Below are 22,984 nucleotides of genomic sequence, written 5' to 3' on the forward strand. Positions count from 1 at the left end.
ATTTAAATATCAATATTGCTTTCAACAATATTATATTTATTTTACTTGATCAGGATTCAATAAATGCAATTACAATTTTCAGGAATATGAGGATAAGATGACAATTAACATCATCCACCACTTAGGGAACGCGTTACATCCGTATATTCAATGGCATTCTTCAGCACATTGTTAGTTCTGTCTGTATCTGTCCACCATTTACTCTTTTTTAGGATTTATAACCCAAACAAACTGCACCCAGCACGAAAACCTGGTCGCTACTAATAAATATATCTGGAATGTATTTTGCATTTTAGAGTGCAGATGGTTAAACAATAAGTTCAAGAGTATAAATCCCACTGCTTACATATTTTAAAAATGTATTAATTTTGTAAATGGGCCAGTTTGAGCATTGGCCAGTGGGTTTAGAGTACAATTTTAATTATTTTTCAATTTTAAAAATTGTTGGTTAATGAGCCAACTCGAGCTCAGCTTGTTTAACTCAGGCTCACCATGAGCTTAAGCACACCACAAGAATGAGGGGAGGTTGAACACCCCGTTTTCAATACATTCAGCTCGTTTACCAGCCCTATTATCAAGTTGCGACATAATCACACCATTGCTGTTTGTTTGCTTTATTTTCAAAGTATTTTGAAGAATTCTCGCTTCTTAGTATAACTTGAAATTAGAGTTTATATTTTCACAGTTAGAATTTTTTTATTGAAGAAGTGCATAAAAACCATAAAAAAATGGTGCAATAATGACCATGAGAAGCTCCATGAGGATAATTCACAAGGATCTTATTGTTGATTAGAAAGTACCGCATACATTAGAACATTTCAAACTCCCCTTGATTTGAGACAAGCTGCTCTGCTTTAGCATCAGTTTTACTAGTAGCAGTGTGCTTGTACTTGGGCACAATATGAACTCTTCTCTGATTTGAGCTAAAAATGTTAGATAACTTCAAACCATAGTCACCTATACCTAGGGGTGGCAAAATCTGACCCGACCTGCTTCTTAGCCGGGGTAGGGTTTGTCTTAAATGGGTTCGTGTCGTAAACGGGTTGACCTGCCTACCCGTTTATTAAACGGGTCGTGTTCGCGTTAGGGGTAGGCCAACCCGCCAACCCCTTTAATAAACGGGTTAGGCGAGCAGATATTTCTCGGTGAGATTTTTAAAAGTTGAAATTTTTTGGGAGTTTAAAAAATTAAAAAAATATAAATAACAACAAAAAAAGTTAAGAAAATAATAAGTTTTGCATTATTTTTTTTTTCAAAAAATATAAAAAAAACATAATTTAAAGGATTTAAAATAAAAAAAGAGTTTTCCGAAAAATATCCAGATAATATACTGATATTTCTTCTTATGATGATATTTTGAAAATATCATGATATTACCTTTAATATCGGTTACCTTAAAATATCAACATTTCTCATGATATTTTCAAAATATCGCTTATATTGGTGACTCGGTTGATTCCGACCCAATAGTTCAATAACCGAGTCAAAAACCAGTAGAACTCACCAATGTACAAAACTTGGATGAGTAAGCCGAGTTTTAACGTAACTGAAGTCTTTACAAGTCAAACATGAACAAGACATGAGCAGTGAGCATTGTTGGGTAGTTGACTGATAGAGCGAGAGCTGTCCCTTCAATGGAGAGAAATGTGTACGATCTTCATTAATTAGGCTTGCCTTTCTCACTTTTCACCCGGTGAGGCAAACTGTAAATTTATGAAAAGATCGATTAGTATTAGAGCTGCAAATGGATTGTATATGATCGGATATCTGATCTGAGTCTCATATGTCTTTTTACACGCTCAGGTTCTAATAATTCAAAAATTGTTTTTTCAACATCTCAAAATCCTAAAATCTTAGTTCATTCATCACACCTTCACTTAAAAAATCCCCTAAAGATGGGTACAACCCATATAATTCTAAGAAAAACCTTTAAAAATGTCCAAAACACCAAAATTCACTAATTTTCTCAAATTTTTTTCACCACAAAAACTTTTTTCCGTTGACTGCAAGAGTTTTTACTGTCCTCCTTTAGTTGGTTTCCTTTTTGGTTCGGACGACAAATACTTTTTTGTTACTAGATCATCAAACAACAAAAAAAAAATTATCGTCCTTTTAGTCTAGACACTAATTTTCTCACTTTCCATCAGCAGTCAATGACCCTGGTCCAGGTCTGGGTGAATATAATAATACTCGCCAAACTGCAGATATACGAAAATATCGATTAGTATTAAGGCTGCAAATGGATTGGATATGGTCAGATACATCTTAACTTTAAAAAATCCCTCGATAGGTACAACCCATATAATTTTAAGAAAAACCTTCAAAAATGTCCAAAACACCAAAATTCAATTTCCTCTAAAACCCACGCAGTGGTTACAGTGGTGCCAACGGGTCGGGTTTAGCAGGACCTGATCCATACCAAACCCTATACATATAGGGTCCGAGTATAGTGATAAATAAGAAGACCCAATTAAGTCCTGGGTCCAGATCCAAAGGTCCGATTAATACATGGTTTGGGGTATAGTTTGTGAAATTTTATACCTGACTCAGACCCTACACGAGTATCGATTAAGACTCGCAATCTTTCAATGTAAAAATGATAAAAAAACATATTGTATGGACCGGGTCTGGTTTATGCAGTTCTTAACAGGTCTGAGTATGGTTTATCTTATATTGGGTTCAATTAGACTCAAGTCCAAACCGGATACCATACCCAAAATTTGTGCCAGGTCTTGTTCCACTTGGGTCCGAACCAAACCCGTCCCGTTGACACCCCTAAGTGGTTAGGGTGGTACTTGATGTAATATGGTAGATACCCATACATGAAATCCATAAATCCATTTTTATTGGAATTATACCCATCGTTTGCTTGGTGGGTGTCCTTTTGCGGGTTATGGCACTCAACTTGGATTTAATATCGAAGAAGGGTGTCCTTAGGTGACCACCATTTCTAGGGAGGTTCCTCGTCATTAAAAAAAATAAATATCATTTTCTGCATTCAGGATTGACATAGAAAACCAACTTGAAACACAGGGAACCTCTTGATTTATGGGTATGGGTTTGGTTTGACCATGACCTGACCCGTACCAAACCCTATAGAGTCAGTGTTTAGTGATAAATTAGAAGGCCCGATTAGAATCTGGGTTGGACTTGAAGGGTCCGATTAATATATGATGCCAGGTATGGTTTGTGAAATTTCATACCAGAGTAATTCTAAAAAAAAGAAAGAAAAACAAATTTCATACCAAAGGCGGGCCTGACCCGAGTTCCAATAAATATCCCCAATTTCAATGTAAAAATGATAAAAAATATTATATTTGTGCAAATTTCTTAACATTCTCACAAATATGTTATGAAATTTAAAATATAGTTAGAATTATCAAAGAGATTCACAACATATTTTTGTGAACCTCGTGACATTTGCACAAACATGTAGCAAACCTCCAAAATATGGTTAAAATCATCAAAGAGATTTATAATATGTTTGTGCAGGCCTCCACACATTCTTACAAATATATTATGAACCTTTAAATATAATTGAAATTACTACGAAGATTTGCAACATATCCAGGCAAATATCTTGACGTTCATACAAATATATTGCAAACCTCTGAATGTAGTTAAAATCATGCCGGACTGGGGTGTGTGCTGATGCAACACGACAATGTTATTGCCTATGCATCCCGACAACTAAAGACTCATGAAAGAAATTACCCCACTCACGATCTAGAGTTGGCGGTCGTGGTTTTTGCTTTGAAGGTTTGGAGACATTCTCTATATGGGGAAAAGTTCGAAGTCTTCACTGATCACAAGAGCTTGAAATACCTGTTTTCCTAGAAGAAACTTAATATGCGATAAAGATGGTGGCTCGAGTTCATCAAGGACTATGAGTTTACAATCTCGTACCATCCCGGAAAAGCAAATGTTGTTGTTGATGCCCTTAGTCGCAAGGTTGGGGGAAATCTTTTTAGCCTGATAAGTCTTAGATGAAAGATGATTTCTGAGTTCATAGAATGGAGACCTTTCTCCGACGATCAAGGCATACTTAGGTTGTCTAGCCTGACGGTACGATCAGAACTGCGAGAGCGGATCATGATTAAGCAAAAAAAAGACTCGCAGTACGGGAAGATGGAGGCATTGGCATTGCAAGAAGACATCGCTTTCCAATGCAAAGAGAATGGAAGTATATGGTTTAAGGATCGACTATGGGTGTCGAGCGATCTAGAGACCAGAGAAGAGTTATTGGCAGAGGCACATAAGAGCAAGTATACCATTCACCTGGGCAGTACCAAGATGTTTAAAGATCTACAACTCAGGTACTAGTGAAATGGAATGAAGCGTGATGTTGCAAGGTAACAAATTCACAAGTAAATTTTATGTGCTCTAATTAAGTTGTTTTTACTATCGATTTAAGATTGGCATTATGCTAATCTTGCTATAATTCCAGATACGTTGCGAAGTACTTGACGTGTCAACAAATCAAGATTGAGCATCAAAGGCTGGGAGGAACAATGCAGTTGATGGAAATCCCTCAATGAAAATGAGAACATATCACTATGGATTTCGTGATGAGGTTACCACGAATCCGAAAGAACCATGACACTATTTGGGTAGTAGTTGACAGACTCACTAAGTCAGCACATTTCCTACCGATGAGGAAGAGTCAGTCACTTGAGAGCTTGACCGACCTGTATATCCAGGAGATAGTACAACTATATGAGGTGCCAATCTCGATCATATCTGAGAGAGACCCTCAATTTACCTCAGGACTGTGGGGGAAGTTACAAAAGGCATTGGGAATTAAGTTGAAGTTCATCACTGTCTTCCATCCACAAACCGACGGATAGTAAAAAAGGACCATACAGACACTGGAAGACATGTTACGTGCATGTATGCTGGATTGGAAAGGAGAATGGGATGCTCACATGGTACTAGCAGAGTTCGCTTATAACAATAGCTACCACGTGAGTATCAGTATGGCGCCTTTTGAAGCATTATATGGGCGACCTTGCAGATCTCCGATACATTGGGACAAAGTTGGTGAAAGAGCAGTTGAGTCACCAATGGTACTTCAACATTACACTGAACAGATACAGAAGATACGAGATCGACTTAGAGCAGCACAGAGTCGATAGAAAAGCTATGCAAATCAGCGACGCAGAGAGCTTAGTTTCGAAGTGGGAGATGCAGTGTTTGTCAAGGTATCGCCGACCAAGAGCGTTTTCAGATTCGAAAAAAATGAGAAGTTGAGTCCTAGATACATCAGACCTTTCTCGATATTAGAGTGGATCAGCGAAACTGTTTATCGAGTTGAGTTACCATCTCAACTTGCCAAGATCCATAATGTATTTCACGTATCGATATTGAGAAAATACATTCAAGATTCATCACACGTGATTCAGTTTGAGGACATCAGTGTGCAAGAAGATCTGACCGTAGAAGAGAGACCGATCGAAATCGTAGTGAGTGGGTGATGCGAAACAAGACCAGCCCATTAGTCAAAGTAAGATGGAGACATCATGACTTAGAAGAATGCACATGGGAACCAGAAGCAGCGATGAAGGATAAGTACCCTCAATTGTTTGACTGATATGTATTACAAATTTCACGGACGAAATTTCTTTTAGAGGGGAAGGATGTAAAACCCGTGAAATTTGTAGAATTCTAAATGAATAAAAATGAAGCATTTATGTGAAATAGTAAGATTTTATGCTATGCAATACAATTTTGATGACTTGAGGTTTCTAGAACGAAACTGGTAACAAACCCTCGAAAGTGGTATTTGGATCCAGATTTTAGCAAGATTCGATGATCTGACCTGACTCACGGGGTCCAATGGGAAACTCGATGGTTTCGGGATGATAGCGTGAGATCCAAAACACATTTAAGGTAAGAGAGTGCAAGTTTAGAACAAACAGAAGAAAAATTCACATGAAAATGGGAGAAATCCATCAACAAGAAAAAACGTCCCAATATGACATAAAAAAAATTTTACTGCAAAAGTAAACACCAAGTGATGTTGTGGTGTAGTGGTAGGACGCACGATTGTGTGGAGCCACAACCCAAGTTCAAAACCCACGGAGTGCCTATGTAGAATTGAAAAGCATTGTTTTTTTTCATGAAATCTGGAATGAAACAAAACGGATATCTTTTTGCACAAAAAGACCACGACTTTTAATTTGGTAAAAAGGTAAAATAGTAGAGCTTTTAAAATCCCTACTTTATAGCCCATCTCCCACAAAAAAACGTGTGGGAGTTGGCTATTTTGTTTCCTTTTTCCAAAAAGATAGGAGAATCCCACCAAAAAGGGAGAAGGGTACCATTAAAGCAATGAATTATAGGAAGTTAGAGAGATTTTTGCTAAAAGGTAATGGAGGTGTTTTTGGAAATGAGAACACCCACCAAAAAGAATCGTGGGTTGAGGGCGATTCTTTGGGGTTTGAGTTTTGAAAAAAACCCACTTTGGTGGGAGAGATAAGATAAGGAGATTGAGAGAAATCGTGCGCCACAATTGGAATCTCTCTCTCTCTCTCTCTCAACATTTTTGGCCCATCCATCCTTCTCTTCCACCGTGGTGGTCGACCATCATTGTTGGACGTGTCGACCTCCCCTGCTGATCGTGTGGACTCCATCGCAAAAGTGGTGTGCGGCTCCAACGAAGAAAGGAAGAGGTGCAGCCGTGCCGTCGTGAGACTCCAATGAGGTAAGGAATATTATGTTTGTGTGCGTGAGCTCGGTGCCCTATGGCACAAGTATGCCGCAACACCCTATGATCGTATGCAACTGCATACAACAATTAAAAATTTCCATGGCAAAAAGGCAGATTAAGTCGACTAGCAGTATCATGAATAATAGATTGGTACTTGCGATGGTCGAATCCCATGTCGGATGATATAGTTCAGCCTTAATATGAAAATTTTAGGCATCACTCTAGCTCATTAAACCATGTAAGTTCTGTTTATAAAAAAAAAAAAAATTATGTGTGTGCGTGACCACAATAGGGTTAACAGTAAGGTTGTATATCTGGGTATGTTGATAAATATAACATGTATGAGACTGTAGGGTGACTATGGAAATTCAATTCTAAGCAAGTATGTTGTACCCAGCATGCATTGATAGAAAGTTTAGTCCTTAGGTTAGATCTTTTAAAACAAAAAAAAAAAAATAACATGGTTCCAGACGCATGTTAAAATTTGAGGTAGATTAATTGTACGCATGCAGCATGTATGCATGATAGGATACTAGGACATACATGGTTTTGATTTGAGTCTTCCTTTATAAGCCCTAAAATTTTATTAAACACTGTTTTGATTATGCATTGTGCTTATTGGTTGTTCACCCTATGGTAAATCTCTGATTTTTTTTTATTAAGCGACCATGTTATTACTGGATTCAAAACAAGTAAATGATAGTTGTTGATTCTTTTTGGTTGTAGTACATGGTTGAAACTTTCATTGGCAAACATGGGTTAATTGAGAACAACAAACGTTGATTTCCCAAATAGATGAAATAGACTCTCTATACATCATGTTTTACAAAGGAAAGATTTTAATAACATATGGATTGACCTACATGATAAGTTCTTAGAAATATCAAAAATATTTTCATCATTCGTGGGTATACCTTTCTATGTAACATGCTGGTTTGTTTAAGTATCTTTTTAGATTTGTTTTACTCTTGAGTTGTAAAATACAAAGTGATACAGTAATCCATTGATAGTTAAGGATTGAAACGATTTATTTAAACTGTGTATGCATGGATACATGGCCTGTAACAATGGCTCATGTTTGGACTTCTTGTATTTAGGCTTTCCTCTGTTAACCGCCATAGAATAGAGGGTTCAGTTTCATTTCTTAGTGCATTCTCAAGCATGGATAGCGCAAACCATTGTGGTCGATCTGTCAAGCCCGATCCAGTTTGATCTAGGGTGAGCCAGGATGCTGGTATTTACAAGCTGTAGATCTACAAGGGCTTTGCAGTAGCCTGCAAAACTGTATATATATATAAACAAAAAAAAAACACATGAATGTTCTAGAATCGACTTGACCCAGTCTCGTTCCTTTTACACCCATGACCATGGATCTGGCCGACCCTATTGGTCGACTTACTTCCGGCCTGGTGAGTGAATCCGGACTCAATGAAGGCTGCCAAATTCTGGCTTAGCCTCCACGGCAGGGGCTGTGGGTATTGCAAGCTCAGAATGATCTTCACATCTGAAACGATGGTGGAAGTGCAACCAATACAAAAGAAAATATATATATATATATATATATATATATATATATATATATATATATATATATATATATATTGTGTGTGTGACGAGGAACAACTGGAATGGTTGTAACTAGCGAAAATTCCCATTTCGAGTGATTGTTGGGACCACACACACACAGATGTTTGGTACGTTGGACTGATGGGTTTAACTCCTCCCCAACCGAGGGCGATAGGAAGGTCACATGTCCCGGGGTCACGTTACCCCCATGGTGGTAACCACAAAGCCATGTCAAGTCAAAGGCTCATTAAGCCGAGTGCATCATAGAAGTTCCACCAGACCATGGTCGGAGCATTCTAAAAATATATATGTAGAGAGATCGAGCAAACCATGCCATGTGGATGGCATAGTTTTTGGGTACGAATGCGTACGCCATGGATAAAAAAACAACAACGAATGTTCAAATATGGGCTCTGAGTCGAGCAATGTTCTGAGAGATGCTACCTTGATGGTGCTTATGGCACCCTGGCTCAAAAATGCATACTATGTGTGTGAACCCCAAGTCGGGTTCGGGATTTTGAGAATCCCCTGTGGTGCAACAACTCGCACAGGAAAATAATTGGAAAATGAAAATAGATTCATAAACATGAGGTTTGTGAAGCTCTGGGTATACCTGAAAGAGGGTATATGTTACCAGACCCCTCGTGGTGCGATAGCTCGCACATGGTTATAAAGAAAATGTTAAATAAAAACATAAATATAAAACCATCAAGATTCTAGGTACACCGGAAAGACTTTGTATGTTACCAGACCCATGGTCTACCACTACAAGAAACATGTGGATTAGCGACGACCTAAATCCGTCGCTAATCCATCGCTAATTCGTCATTAAACAGTTTAGCGACGGATTAGCGTCGGATTAGAGACGGATAGCTTTCATTGCGAATTTTTCGACGCTAAGTAGCAACAAAACTTATCCGTCGCTAATCCGTCGCTAATTTGAGATGGATTAGCGACGGAAATGATCCGTCGTGAGTCTGTCACTATTTTAAATTAGTAATGGATAATATCCGTCGCGAGTCCTTCGCTATTTTAAATTAGCGACGAATAATATCTGTCACTAATCCGTCGCTAAATTTTAAAAAAAAATTTAAAAAAAAATTTTGCTCGCTGTCGGGAGGTATTTCGACAGCAATAGGCCGGACTTGGAGCGATTCGTCGGCGGCGACGGAGGAGGAGGACGACCCACCACCGGATCCCAGCAAGCCGTACTCCCTCGACCCCAAGATCTCCGATTGGGTCTCGCAGAGGTCGGAATGGACCGATCTCGTTGTTGACGGCCATGACGGAGACGAAGCCGGTGTCGGGGCTGATGGCGTCGCGGAGGCGATCGAGGTCGAGGAGGTCGTCAAAGCCGACAGGGAGGTAGGTGGCGTGGAAGTGACCTGCTCCCTGGCGCGCTCGACCGCCTCGTCCGACTCCCAACCGTAGAGGTGAGTGCGGGAATGGGGGTTGCCGAAGCGGCCAGTGAAGAAGTGCAGCATCGCGTCCAGCACCCGCGGGTCCACCGACGACATCGCCTGCATGTCCAGGTACAACGGCCGCCCCGCCATCTGCACGCCCTTCATCGAGATTCCTCCGCCCTCCTCTGCTGCGTCAGAGTTGGGCGACGACAGTCGCGGCGGTCGACATCGTCCAGCAGGATCGTCCGGTGAGCCTTACTGCGGCGAGCATGAGGCTCGGCTTCATCGACCAGCGGGAGCACGAGGCTCAGTTTAAATCGAACATCAATTTAAATTTCGAACGGGGGAGAGAGGGAAAATTTCGCGCCTTAGGTGGGACGGTTTAAATCGAAAATTAGCGATGGATTTAGCGAGGGAATTTTTCCGTCGCTAATTAGCGACGGATTAGCGACGAAAAAATTCCCTCGCTAAATCCGTCGCTAATTTCCTACGGTTTTGCAGTGAAATTTTTTTGTCGTCGATCTGTCGATAATTAGCGACGGATTTGAGACAGAATTTATACCGTCGCTAATTTCAAAAATATTTCAAAGATTGGCGACGGATAATGTTCTCTCGCTAAGTCCGTCGCTAATTTAAGACGGAAAAAATCCGTCGCAAAAATCTGTCGCTAATAAGGGTTTTTCTTGTAGTGTACCTTGGAGAGGGTAGCTGGTATAAGCTTCGTGAACATTCGAGTTTCGTGAGAGTTAGGCGTCTCACCCGGTCTCCAGTCCACAAAGTTAGGGGGCCAGGACTACCACTGCATCCTAGGTGGTAGATCCAAGTCTTCTACAGAAGTGTCACAGGGTGCATCCTAATTCTTGCTCTAGCCACTGGAGAGTACTCTCTCGGTCACGGACCGTCCCCTTTGGATATCCGTACGGCTAGTCATACGGATTATTAAATAATAGACCCCTGTATGGTCTCAGTCCGATACGATGTTGAATGCCTGTGCGTACCCATAGGATAATTGAAAGATAAACATAAAAAGTTTACATTTTTCTCCAAATTAATTCTGAGTAAATGTTGAATTCCTTGCAGTGGATATTATAAATGTTAGAAACACAGTGCGTGTAAGAATGAATACACATCTGGTATTTTTTCTGTTTTCATAGCAAAGTAGAAAGCATGCTTATTTTTTTTAGAATAATGCAAATTACCTACTAGTTATAACTTTAGATGTTTGCACATATTTGTACACAGAACACTGAGCACCATATATAAATATAATGCTTCTTACGCAGACAGGGGAGTCTGACCTTTCTGCTTTAAATGTTTTTCAGTTAGCAACTAAATCGGAGAATCGGGGTGTCGATCTGGATGTGGCCAAGAGATCTCATTTATTTCAGTATTTTATGTTTGAACTCTGATTAGTAGATTTGTATTTCTGTTATGAGATGTAATTAATGACATTAATGCTTTAATTAAAGAATGGTATGCTTTTAGTACTTCTCTGTTTTACCCTGTAAGGTACCCCAACTTTTGTCTTCACACTTTTGCTATTTAAAAAAAAAAAATCCAAATTTTTTACTATAAAAAATTGGGTGTTACAGCTTAACTTAGCATTTCTGTTTAATTTGTATGTATTTTTTATTTGTACTATTTTTTTATAAGTAAGATATATGAATTGTACGAGAATTTTTTCTTGATTTTCAAAATATTTAAAAAAAAATTTAAAATTTTTAGTACAAATTAGCGACGAAGAAATCGTCGTCGGTTTGCAGCGGAATTTAAGTCGTCGCCAATTAGCGGCGGATATTCATCCGTCGATAAATGGTAGCGACAGATTAAATTCTGTCGCTTAACCAAATCGGTCATCGTTTAACGATGAATTCACGACGTACATGATCCGTCGTTAAGCCGTCGCAACATAGCGACGGATTGGAGACAGATAAATTCCGTCAAAATTTAGCGACTAGGGTTATGCGATGGATGATATTTGTCGCTAGTCCGTCATAAACATGTATAGCGATGGATAGCATCCGTCGCCATTATGCATTTTTCTTGTAGTGTTAGTTAGATTAGGGCTTATTTAATTATTTACAATTAGTTTTTAAAAAAAATATCCCTTTAAAAAACATGTTTTTAAGAAGAGACCAGTTTTGGAAATTAAAAAAATTTATCGATCACTTTTCAAAATTTTGAATTTTAACCCAATTAAGGATTATAAATAGAATTTTCAAGAAGGCAAAAATGTTTTTTTTGCTGAACCACACACTCTTGTCCCCCTTCTCGATAGTTTTAGAATCATCACATGCATTTTTTTTTTATCTTCATCGCATACATTGTAATCTAAATTTTTTTTATGTGTTTCATGCTTTGCATATTTAGAATTGTTCATGTGGATCGTAGTAGCATATTTCAATTTAGTTTTCTGTTTGGTTTAATATTGGTGTGATCGTTCTTGATAGTTGATTAAAAAAAAATAACTAAATCTTTTTTAGTTGTTGTTGCTGCTTCTTTTATTTATTTTCATAGTTAACATCAATCACAACCGTGTGTATCTGACGTTGCTCCAGTGATTAACGCCCACTAAAGGACACGCTGTCCAGCGTGTCGTTTGACAGCAATCTATCGCGTTTGAGTCTGAAATAGCACCGTCCAAGATGCTGGAACCCACACAGTAGTTGAACTGAGAATAAAGTTTGCAGCTCCAGCAGGCGTGCAAATACTGTGTTTTATTTTCAGCCTAAACCTCAAACAGCGTCAATCACACTGTTCAGCGTGATTGACGTTATTGAAATACAACGTGTGTTCAGCTAAACGTATGATGTGCATTGACTTTATATGCTTATTAGGCACATTAATTAGATAAATACGTTTACCTTACGTCTTTGCAGTTGAATAGTTTTCTTTTACAATTAACTAATTCACAAGTGTTTGACGTTCTTTTTTGTTGGTTGACAATTAACAGGTTATATTGTATATAGTGCTTAGTCTATATTCGTTTAATTCTTTAAGTGTTTAAAGCCTTGAATGTTTAAGCATATACTAGGTTTATTTTATTTCACTAGTCATTCAATTCATTAGTTATTAAGCATTTGCTATTTTATATGTTAATTGTTGATTTTTTTTAGTAGATATTCTGTATAGTAGTTGAATTCATGAGTTCATATTTTATTTAGTTAGATGTTTTTATTTTAGTTTCATAACATGTTCTAAGTAGCATAGTTAAGTGCTGAATTTGCTAGTTGGTTAGGAATTTGTTATGCTATTTCGTCGTGTAGTGGTTTGTTAGAGTTAGTTTAGATTTTTGTTTTTGCTTAATTTTAAGTTTAGATTTAGTGTAGTTTTGTCCGTTTGTGTTGCACATGTGTTTTTTATTTTTGCAAATGAGCGATCAGATGTGCGAGAGGTCCATTTCTGTGCTCTCAAAGAGCCCTCTAAAGTCCTAAAAAGGCTCTTTAAAAGGCCCTTCAAGCCCCTCAAAGAATCCTCAGAAGTGCAAGGAATGTTTCATCAAATGAATAAACATCAATAAAGGAGCCCTAAAGACTCGAAGCATTGAAGACCATTTTCTCTTTCTTTTAGCTTAAGTTTATTTTATTTCATTAATTGGGTTTGTAATAACGCCACTAATTATTATTTAAAGTCCTCTGCAAAGGGCTGCACTCTCTCCCGTATTAATTCAATTAATTAAATTTTTTTTTGCAATAAAGTGTCGTTAGATTGTGTACTTGAATATGAAGTATATCTCATTCCCTGAGATCGACCTAGACTCCACTACTCGTGCGAGCCGACTTTTATATTTTTGGTGGCTAGCTTTCACTTGATTTTAATTAAAAATATTGTTTTAAAAAGTATTTTTCAAAACACACACCATGGAGTCAGATCTATTGGTTGTAAATGTGTCTATAGGACCAAAATAGACTCTAAAGGTTATGTGGAGAGATACAAGGCTAAGCTTATTGCAAAAGGTTTCACATAGATAAAGATCATTTTGATTTAGAGCTACATCAGATGAATGCAAAAACTGTCTTTCTGAATAGGGATCTGAATGAAGAGGTATATATGCAACAATCTTCTGATTTCAGTATAGATGACTCGAATAATTTAGTTTGCAACAGGTTTTCCGCTAGTGGTATAAAAAGTCCAATCAGGTAATAATGAACTTTAGATTAACTGAAAACATAGTTGATCAATGCATTTACATAAAGATTAGTCAGAATAAGTCTATAATTTTGGTTTTATATGTTGACCATGTTCTTCTTGCAACTAATGTTTGAGTCTATTACATGAAACCATTTTTTTTTCTTCTCCTTTTGATATGATGGACATAGGTGAAACCACATATGTCCTTGAAATCAAGATCCGTCATTATAGAACTAAGAGTGTCCTTAGTCTATCTCAGAAATCCTATATCCTTAATGTTCTTAAAAGATATGAGATGTAGAATTGTTCTCCTGGTTCGACATCCATAGTGAAAGAGGATAAATTGAGCTTAAAAGACTGTCCTTGGGATGGTATTGCAAAGGCTTAGATGACAACTTCCACATATTCTTCGGTGGTTGGGAGTTTGCATTATGCGAAGATCTGCACTCGACCTGATATAGCATTTGTTGTGAGAATGCTTTATAGATATCAGTCAAATCTTGACATTGCACAATAAAAAGCAACGAAGAAGGTCATGCACAATTTACAAGGAACGAAGGATTACATGTTGACCTACAAAAAAGTTGACCACCTAGAGGTCATTGGATACTCTAATGCGGACTTAAGATGATGTTTAGTCAGTAAAAAATCCACTAGTGTAAGTATTTTTCTCATAGAGAAGTGTAAAATAGTTCACTACTGCAATTCATACCATGGAGGCATAATTTATTGCTTTATACGAGACATCGTCTTAGGCCATTTGGATAAAGAACTTCATTATGGTCTTGGTATAGTGGATTTTATTGAGAGACCACTAAAGATCTTTTGTAATAATGAAGCAATCGTGTTCTTTTCAAATAACAGCAAGAGTTCTTTTCAAATAACAACAAGAGCATGTCAACACATGAAATTAAAATACTTTATTGTTAAAGAAATGATTGAGAATCATCTGGTTTGTATTGATACAATTGGGATGAAGAAAAAGATTACTAAAGGGCTAGCACCGGGATTGTATTCCCAACATGTAAAGAGGATGGGTCTTTTTTATTCATTCTTACGTATGACAATACATTATGTGATCACATTTGTGAATATGAATTGTATTGCTGATTTTGCGTATAAGATCTCTCATATGGTTAGAGAGAATAGCAGAATAACAATATTAAATGACCAATAAAATAGGTAAGAGACCAACCTATTCATAAAGCTAGCATTGAAGGTGAATTTTAGCATACTACATAAAAATATGATATTTCATAAAGGAGTGTTCATCACCATGACTCATATGATTCATTCTTGTAATAAAGAGTAGCATGTGAACCCACACGAAGAATTAAATCGAGATGACGATATAAACCTTAATTTTGTGCACTTTTGATGTCAATGGATCAAGTGAAAGAATGTTAGACATAACGGTTAGTGGGTCCAACCCATTAAGTGACCCGCTTTGACACCATTAGTGAGCCAGTTAGTGGGTGGGAGTTACGTGAATGTAGAGAGACCACATTCATGTAATTGCATATTCTCCCAATTATATAAAGAGGTTAGGTTGTGTGAGAATGATGAGAGACTCACCATTGGCCTACCCAAATACTCTATATTCAGTATACATGGTTCAGGGTTCTCCTCACCGTTGACCTAAGGCCTAGGCTCATCGTGGGCATTGACCAGCTGAAGAGAACATTGAGCACCCACACTCGTACACTATGGCGTCTAAAAGTATGCATTTGTGTTTGATTGGACAAATACACCAACAGAACTCTCATTGATAAAAACCATGAGGTCCCCTGTGCCCCCACTAGGGAGTACACTCAATTTTGGCGACGTCACCCATGGGTTTTGAACTTGTGAGATCTCATCAACCTGATATTCACAAGTCGCTTTTACCAAATGAGCAGAGCCCCTGTGAGCCCGTTCTTGTAAATCTATAACCAAATAGCATTCCATAAGAATCAGATATCTGCCCTTCAGTCCTTGCATACATATCATTTATAGAAGCACAAGATTGTCATCAGCAACATTTGATCTTAAGAAACAATGGTGGCTCAGTGTGGTTGGTAGGTGTTGTCAGTGCACGTCTGGGACATTGCTGGTTAAAAACCCCATTGGTACGTTGAATAATGACTGGTGGGGGTCTACCTAACCTCAGCTCGCCTATCAAAAAACAACAACATTTGATCTTAAGCAAAACTCCATTTCACTGTAAAAATTGGGGGGCCAAGTACGTTCGTTTGGATTTATTAAAGGTTTAATTGAACTTATCCATGCTTTATTCCTCATCCTCAAAATGCCATTTCTTCATTCATTTTGAATCAGGCCAAAATGATGTTTGATTTGCTCCTAGATCTCTTGTATGTAATTTTTCCTATTCCTTCAAACAGGGGCATAGCTAGGATTCATGCGGGGGGGGGGGGGGGCAAACAGGGGTGTAGAAAAAAAAAAGTTTGTGTGATAGTCGGGGGTTCGGGGGCAGCGCCCCCCAAAATTTTTTTTTTTGAGATAAAATAAAAAATGGCTACAATTATTAATAAAAATCTATTTCATATGGACAAATCAAACTATTTGTTGCAGTCAGGGTTGGGCTAAAAAATGGATAAAAATCTATTTCATATGGAATCAGGGCTGGGCTAGGACTGGGCTTTTAAAAAAAAATTAACTGTTTCGGGAGGCAGGACTGGGCTAGCCCCCCCCCCTAGCTACGCCTCTGCCTTCAAATGTTTGACACCCACAATGGATTCAATCTTTTTATTTATCTCTTTGTGAGTTGCACGCTTGTAACAATAGGGACAATTACAATTGACCAGGTTTATAGTACCAATTCTTTTGAGTAATCTTGCTAGAAATGAAGAGCAAATCCAGTAGTCTGGCCCGGTTTACAAAATACTCAGTAATCCAGTAATTTTTTTGTGTAACTTTCTCCATTGCACACAGTGATTTTCTGTGTTTTAGATAGAAAATTGCTGGGAACAGCAATTTTTTGTGGTTTGTGTGGCCTAAGCACTTTGTAATAAAGTAACCGGCTTGATCACTAGAGCGTGCCTTTTAGAAAACATTAGGCGATTCCTTCTTCTTACGGCCACCATGTCGAACACAACTGGTGCATTTCAAAATAACTATAGCTGAGATTTTTACCTTTGGACATAAACCTCCTTTGTATTTTGGATTTCCTCAGAGGAAAAGAAGAAGAAAAAATCCATTAAATTAACCGTCGAAAAACTGGACAGATCTATGAGCAACTTTATCTGATCACTCATCTCAAGCCAATCTGTTAAAGAAACAATAACCCCCATAAATTTGTAGAGAATAAAAAGGATGGAGATGGCATAATCCAATAGCGGAATAACACAACATTTTTTTCTCTCTTTCTGATGGACAAAATAACAGGTATTTGCCCAACCAAAAACTGTAGCACTAAGGGCGCGTTTATGTGTTACAGAAAGTGGGCTGTTTCTGCAGAAACACATCGACGGCCGTGCGTTAACTTGAGGCCTATAGTGACAAAAGAAACAGTGCAATCCACCGGGTGGGTCATTTTACACGCTAAACGATTTTATTTTCGCAGAAACTGTTTCCGTGAGGGTTGGATTCCATTTCTGCGGCAGAAGAATCCACTGATGGGGGGCACCCCCAATTCCGTGACATGTAAACGCTCCTTGAATAAAAAAACCAACATGCCCAAAAAAGAATCAAACAGACAAGGAAGAACAGGGAAACATAATGACTCCAAAAAGTACACATAAAAAAAATGAAAAAGAAAGAAATGAGTATTTATTAATGCGCTCAAATAACAAACAAATGGACAGAAAAAAAAGTGAAATTCAAGAAAAAAAAAGAGGGAAACTCACTGACTTAGAAGCAATCAAAGAGGCCATCCTCAGTCTCACTCGAGAGAGAGGGAGAGAGAGTCTGTCATTGGGTGTTGGTGACTCCAACCAAAGCTTAAGAGATATCCGGTAAGTCCTGTGCGAAGCAGAAGGCCCAAGTTCGAATCCCTCTGACACATATGGCTTAAGAGATATCCGGTAGGGGTCTGCCCAGCTTTCCTATATAAAAACAAAAAAAAACTTGAAGCTTATCCATGACGATCATGATATATAGACGTCATTGTACCATGAAAGGGACATGAGGACCCATAAAAATAAAACTGTGATAAAGTTACGATGCAAATGGTATCAAATATAATTTCCTGTAAAACCCTCCCAGTTGTTATAGGGGTGTCAACGGGTCGGATTTACAAGGACCCGATCCATACCAAACCCTATAGGGTCTGAATATGGTGATAAATAAGAAGACTCGATACCCGAACGTCTGATTAATACATGGTCTGGGGTATATTTTGTGATCTTTTATATTAGACTTGGGCCGGACCCTAAGACCTGCGATTTTTCAATCGGTATGGGCCGGGTCTGGTTCATGTAGTTCTTAACGTGTCTGGGTATGATTTCTCTTATATGTGCATATATTATTTGGATCAACCTGCAAAAGGCACCCACTTCATTTCATACATGTGCATATATTATTTCAGACCAAGTTTCCAACTGGATCTAAACTTATTAACCCAAAAAGAAAACAAATTTCAACAGCTTGTGAATTACTGAAAGAACACAAGGACTGCATTTATTTCAACGATAATATACATCAAACTTTTCAATGCCTTGGAGAATATCAAACCACAATTTGGGTTTTTATGGCAGTATAAATCCACAAAATATCAGTACCTTAAATCCTCAAGAGTACCATAAAATGCCAAAGCAAAACATTCTTCATTGACTTATAGAACATAACATGAAGACAGTAAAGCATATATAAAATTATAAAATAATAAAAGAGAATGAAGCTCAAGACCCTGGCTCTTCAACTTTAAAAGGACTTAAAGTAGGCTAACGCAAAGAATATTTAAGCAATCAAACATGTAAGATTGTTAAATGAAGCAAAGGCAAAAGTTGGAAAAGAAGTGAAATAGAAAAAGCGCACATGTGAATAAAATTTTCTGAAATATGTGAATTCACCTGATCATGCTTCCTCACGGTTGCTAGGGATCGTTCGCTGTTACGATCCTACGTCACTAGAGATACTCGCCGTACCACGTCCCATCTTCACGTTGGCCACCCACGAAGATTTGAGGGATGTGTTTGACCATGGAGTGATCTTTCCCTCCATGCCTTTGTATGCTATCTATCAGCTCCTTCGGCATATTTGCCAAAAAAAGTTGTCGGATGGTGTTGATGTGTTGAATTCCACGAGGCACCCTCTTCATCTCCTTGCACCCAATGATGGCTAGCATTTGAAGTTTGGGCATCGCTGTCTCTTCCACCCACACATTTTCTAATCTTGCAAGTCTTGAAAGATGGAGCTCCTTTAACTTGGGAAAACCTCCTGATCCGCTGCACCATAATTCTTTCCCATCGTAAGCCTCATAGAGGTAAAGTTTCACCAAATTTCGCAACGATTGGAGGGAAGGAAATGGATCTTGGCTTAATCCGGAAAAGGCCAGTTTCAAGATAGCGAGGTTTTTGAGAGAGCGGATCCAACATGGAAACTCATTCAGACGTGCACTTATTACGATAACTTCAAGACGTGTTGGTGGGTCCAATTTCAGTTGGAGAGGCTCTTCAACCCCAATACCAGCTACACTGAGTCTAAGCAGGTCTTTCATCTTTGCAATGGAGGCACAAAGGTGACTTTCATGTTCCCTTCTCACCATATATATCGAAAGTCTTTTCAGTTTAGTCAAGTTACCGATCCTTTGAACAATCTCTATAGTAGCATTTATGCCCATGAGTTTTTGAAGGTCTGTAACCATGCATATTCCCCTTGGCATTTCACATCCCACCAACTGCTTGAAGGTAAAGGGAAAATTATAAGGCGGAAGAGCACCTAAGTAGTGCAAGCTCTTCATGTTTGATATTTCCTCCGGTAGAGTTTTAATTGGGGTTTTTGTGATATCTAACGTTTGTAGGTTGTGGAGCTTCCCGAAGGAGCTTGGGAGTCTCCTGATATTAGTGCGACGCAGGTTCAGGTACCTCAAATGAAATAAATCACCCAGAGCATCGGGCAGTTGCTCAATGGGAATGCCTTCTAGATCCAACACCCTCATCAATCTAAAAGAGGAAATCATGGTAAAGAAGGAAGAAGGCATGATAGCTAATTTCTCAAACAAGAATAGGGAACGAAGATGCGATGCACTTTGATTGCTCAACCAAATGCCTTCATGACTGTCATTGTGGAGTGACAAACGCCTAATTCTTTCATTGATCCTTGAACTTTTTTTTGTTAAAACACTGCAAAAGTTCTGATTCTTTGATGTAGATATAATTAATTCACGCAAAAGGTCATGAATTCGGCATGATTTTACCCCAAGTTCTCCTGCCTTCCATCTCACAGTTTGGAGTAAGCTCCTTTGTATAAGCTCGTCAAGGTACTCATTCCCTACCTCCTCTAATGTTATACCCTCTTTGTTTTCTACGAGCCCCTCAGCCACCCATAGTCTGACCAGCTTATTTGTTTTAATTAAATAATCCTCTGGAAAGACGCCACAATACAAATAACAAGATTTAAGGCACAAGGGTAACTCCTCAAAACTCAAAGAAAGGATTGACCCCACTCTACTTCCCAAAGGATGATTCACATCATTGAAGTTTGAACTAAGGCTATCATGAACAATTCTCCAATCATCTTCATATTTCCTTTTGCGCCACATAATACCTCCTAAGACTACAATGGCAAGAGGTAAACCGTCGCATCTTTTTACCAAATCATTGCATACTTTTTTAAGATTCGACGGACAAATGTTTTGAGGCTCATCTCTGAATGCCCTCTTACAAAATAGGCTCATTGCTGCTTTATTAGGTAAGGGTTTTAGGCTGTGGACAAGGCCCTTCAAACCAACTCCATCTTCTATTGGGTGAATAACATCATTTTTGCGAGTTGTGATCATGATTCTACTTCCACGCAGAGTCTTTGGTAATGCAATTTGGATATTTTCTAAAACATTTTGACTCCACACATCATCTAACACAAGAACGTACCTTTTATGTTGAAGGTAAGAATGGAGCGTTTGCTTGAGACTTGAAATGTCCATCTTCTCTATGCCATCTGGACAATTATCCCTCCTTGACTTGTAAAAATCTCTTATGCAGGATACTAGAATATTTTCAACATTGAAGGATTGGGAGACAGAAACCCAAGCATAACACTCAAAGTGTCTCTTTACTGCTTTGTCATTAAAGACTTTCCTTGCTAGCGTAGTCTTTCCTGAACCTCCCATCCCGACCAGAGAAATTGATGTAAGTTGTGGGTTCCCACCTTTCAACCACCCTATTACTTCTCTGATATCTTGATCGAATCCCACCAAATCTGGTTGTTCATCAAGAGGCGCTTCTCGGCGATGTTGGGGTCCTCCAAAAGCAATTCCTTCTTGCAATTCCTTGAAAGAATATTTATTTCGTCTTTCATTGAGGCTCACCACTCTGGTCTTGATGGATTGCATTTTTTTTGCAAGTTGATGACGGGTTATCCAACGCGACGGTGAGGAACAAACCTTTTTCAAGGAAGCCCTAAATCCACTTGATTGTTGTCCTCCAAATCGAAGCAGAAACTCATCAAGGGCATCCTCGATATCATATGCAACATCCCTCACTTGTTCGACCCACTCCTTTATAGTATGATCATCATCCTTTCTTCTATCAGCGTCCTTTAAGAAGGCTTTCATGCTTCTCAATTCCATCTTCAATTTGTCCACTTCATGTTCAACTCCTTTCAGCAATTTCACTTCGCCCTCCACCAAGGCTTCCAACTTATTGAGCAGGTACTCCACGGGAAATTGAGCCATCGCTCAAACTCGTCCTCTTCCCTGATTTCCTCCTACCTCTCTCACTCTGTACCTCTTGATCATGCTCTGTTTTTTAAAAGCAATGTGTGTCGGACCCTAAGCTCGCAGTGATCATGCTCTGTTTTATGCTGATAATGTTGTATTTTTCATCCGAGACAAGAGAATACCATTTGTAGATATTATCGATGAGTCAGCCGTACTGAGTAAAAAAACCAGTACAGTTGAGCAGTTGAGAGCAATGACTGATACAGCTAGAGCTGTCCCCTCACTTTCCATCAGCATTAATACCAAAGGGTGGTGGATGGTTGCGATTGCCTTTCTCACTTTCCATCGGCAATCAAAGACCCTAACTTACATGAAAAGATGGATTCGTATTAGGGCTTCAAATGGATTGGATATGGTCCGATATCTGATCCGAGTCCGATATACCTTTTCACACACTAACTTAAAAAATCCCACGATAGGTAAAACCCATATAATTCTAAAAAAAAACCTTCGAAAATGTCCAAAACAACCAAATTCACTAATTTTATCAAATTTTTTTCACAACAAAAACTTTTTTCTGTTGATCACTGGACAGAAAAAACATTTTGCCATCTAATCACTTCAACCATTTCTCTTTTGGTCTGTCCTCCGGTCTTTCTCTCTTTTTATCTGAATGTCCGGATAGGCCTAAGGCTCATCCTTATCCTCTATCTCAACATACATACATCCACCATTTTAAGATTGAACCATTTGGATTCAAACTCGCAATGTCACAACACAAGGTAACGTGCATTTGGATAGAGCTGAATATCAACATGCTAATGTAGACTTGGATCCTTAAAGTAAGATCTGAATGTGCATTTGAATCACTTTCACTTATGTCAAATTACATTGTTTTTCGATCCAGATGGGGTTCTGATCAATGTTGGATTTCGATCAAAATGCAATCCTACATGTAAAAAGCTTGTTTTTAACATTTATTTGCCTGATCGAGTAGTACCACATATTTTTTTAATCTGAATTCAACCCTACCTCGTTGGATTCGGATCAGATCAACGGTTTGAATTTGAGATTCACATTAGGATGTGACATGATTCACCATTATGCGATCCGTTTGTAATACTAATTAAGTTTTGATGTCCTTGTGTCTTCCTACATGTCAAATCATCACCTTTGTTGTAAATAGAAGCCCTTATTTAGTAACAAAAAAATATTTCCTTTTATTTTTTATAATTTATATAAAAACAAAGCACTCAAAATGGTTACCGAATATATCATGATTTTCTTTAAATATCAATATTGCTTTCAACAATATTATATTTATTTTACTTGATCAGGCTTCAATAAATGCAATCACTA

General features: G+C 38.3%; 1 protein-coding gene across 4 annotated transcripts; it reads right to left on the reverse strand.

Annotated features, from left to right (window-relative positions):
- Positions 1–1,484: 1,484 nt before the first annotated feature.
- On the reverse strand, positions 1,485–21,720 carry LOC149812661 (disease resistance protein RPM1-like). 4 transcript variants are annotated; one of them, XM_089991729.1, is made up of 3 exons: positions 18,819–21,720; positions 17,659–17,852; positions 1,485–1,703 (listed from the first exon to the last, which is right to left on the reverse strand). In XM_089991729.1, the coding sequence occupies exon 1, from the start codon at positions 21,638–21,640 to the stop codon at positions 18,875–18,877; it is 2,766 nt and encodes a 921-aa protein (XP_089847855.1). In that variant the 5' UTR covers positions 21,641–21,720; the 3' UTR covers positions 1,485–1,703; positions 17,659–17,852; positions 18,819–18,874. The 4 variants fall into 4 exon arrangements, with proteins under 4 accessions (XP_089847855.1, XP_089847856.1, XP_089847854.1 ...); XM_089991730.1 differs by lacking the exon at positions 1,485–1,703 and adding an exon at positions 16,684–17,461; XM_089991728.1 differs by lacking the exon at positions 1,485–1,703 and adding an exon at positions 16,684–17,461 and having other exon boundaries at positions 17,655–17,852.
- Positions 21,721–22,984: the final 1,264 nt, after the last annotated feature.

The sequence above is a fragment of the Nuphar pumila genome, chromosome 16 (genome assembly GCF_984573655.1).
Source record: "Nuphar pumila chromosome 16, dmNupPumi1.hap1.1, whole genome shotgun sequence".
NCBI lineage: Eukaryota > Viridiplantae > Streptophyta > Magnoliopsida > Nymphaeales > Nymphaeaceae > Nuphar > Nuphar pumila.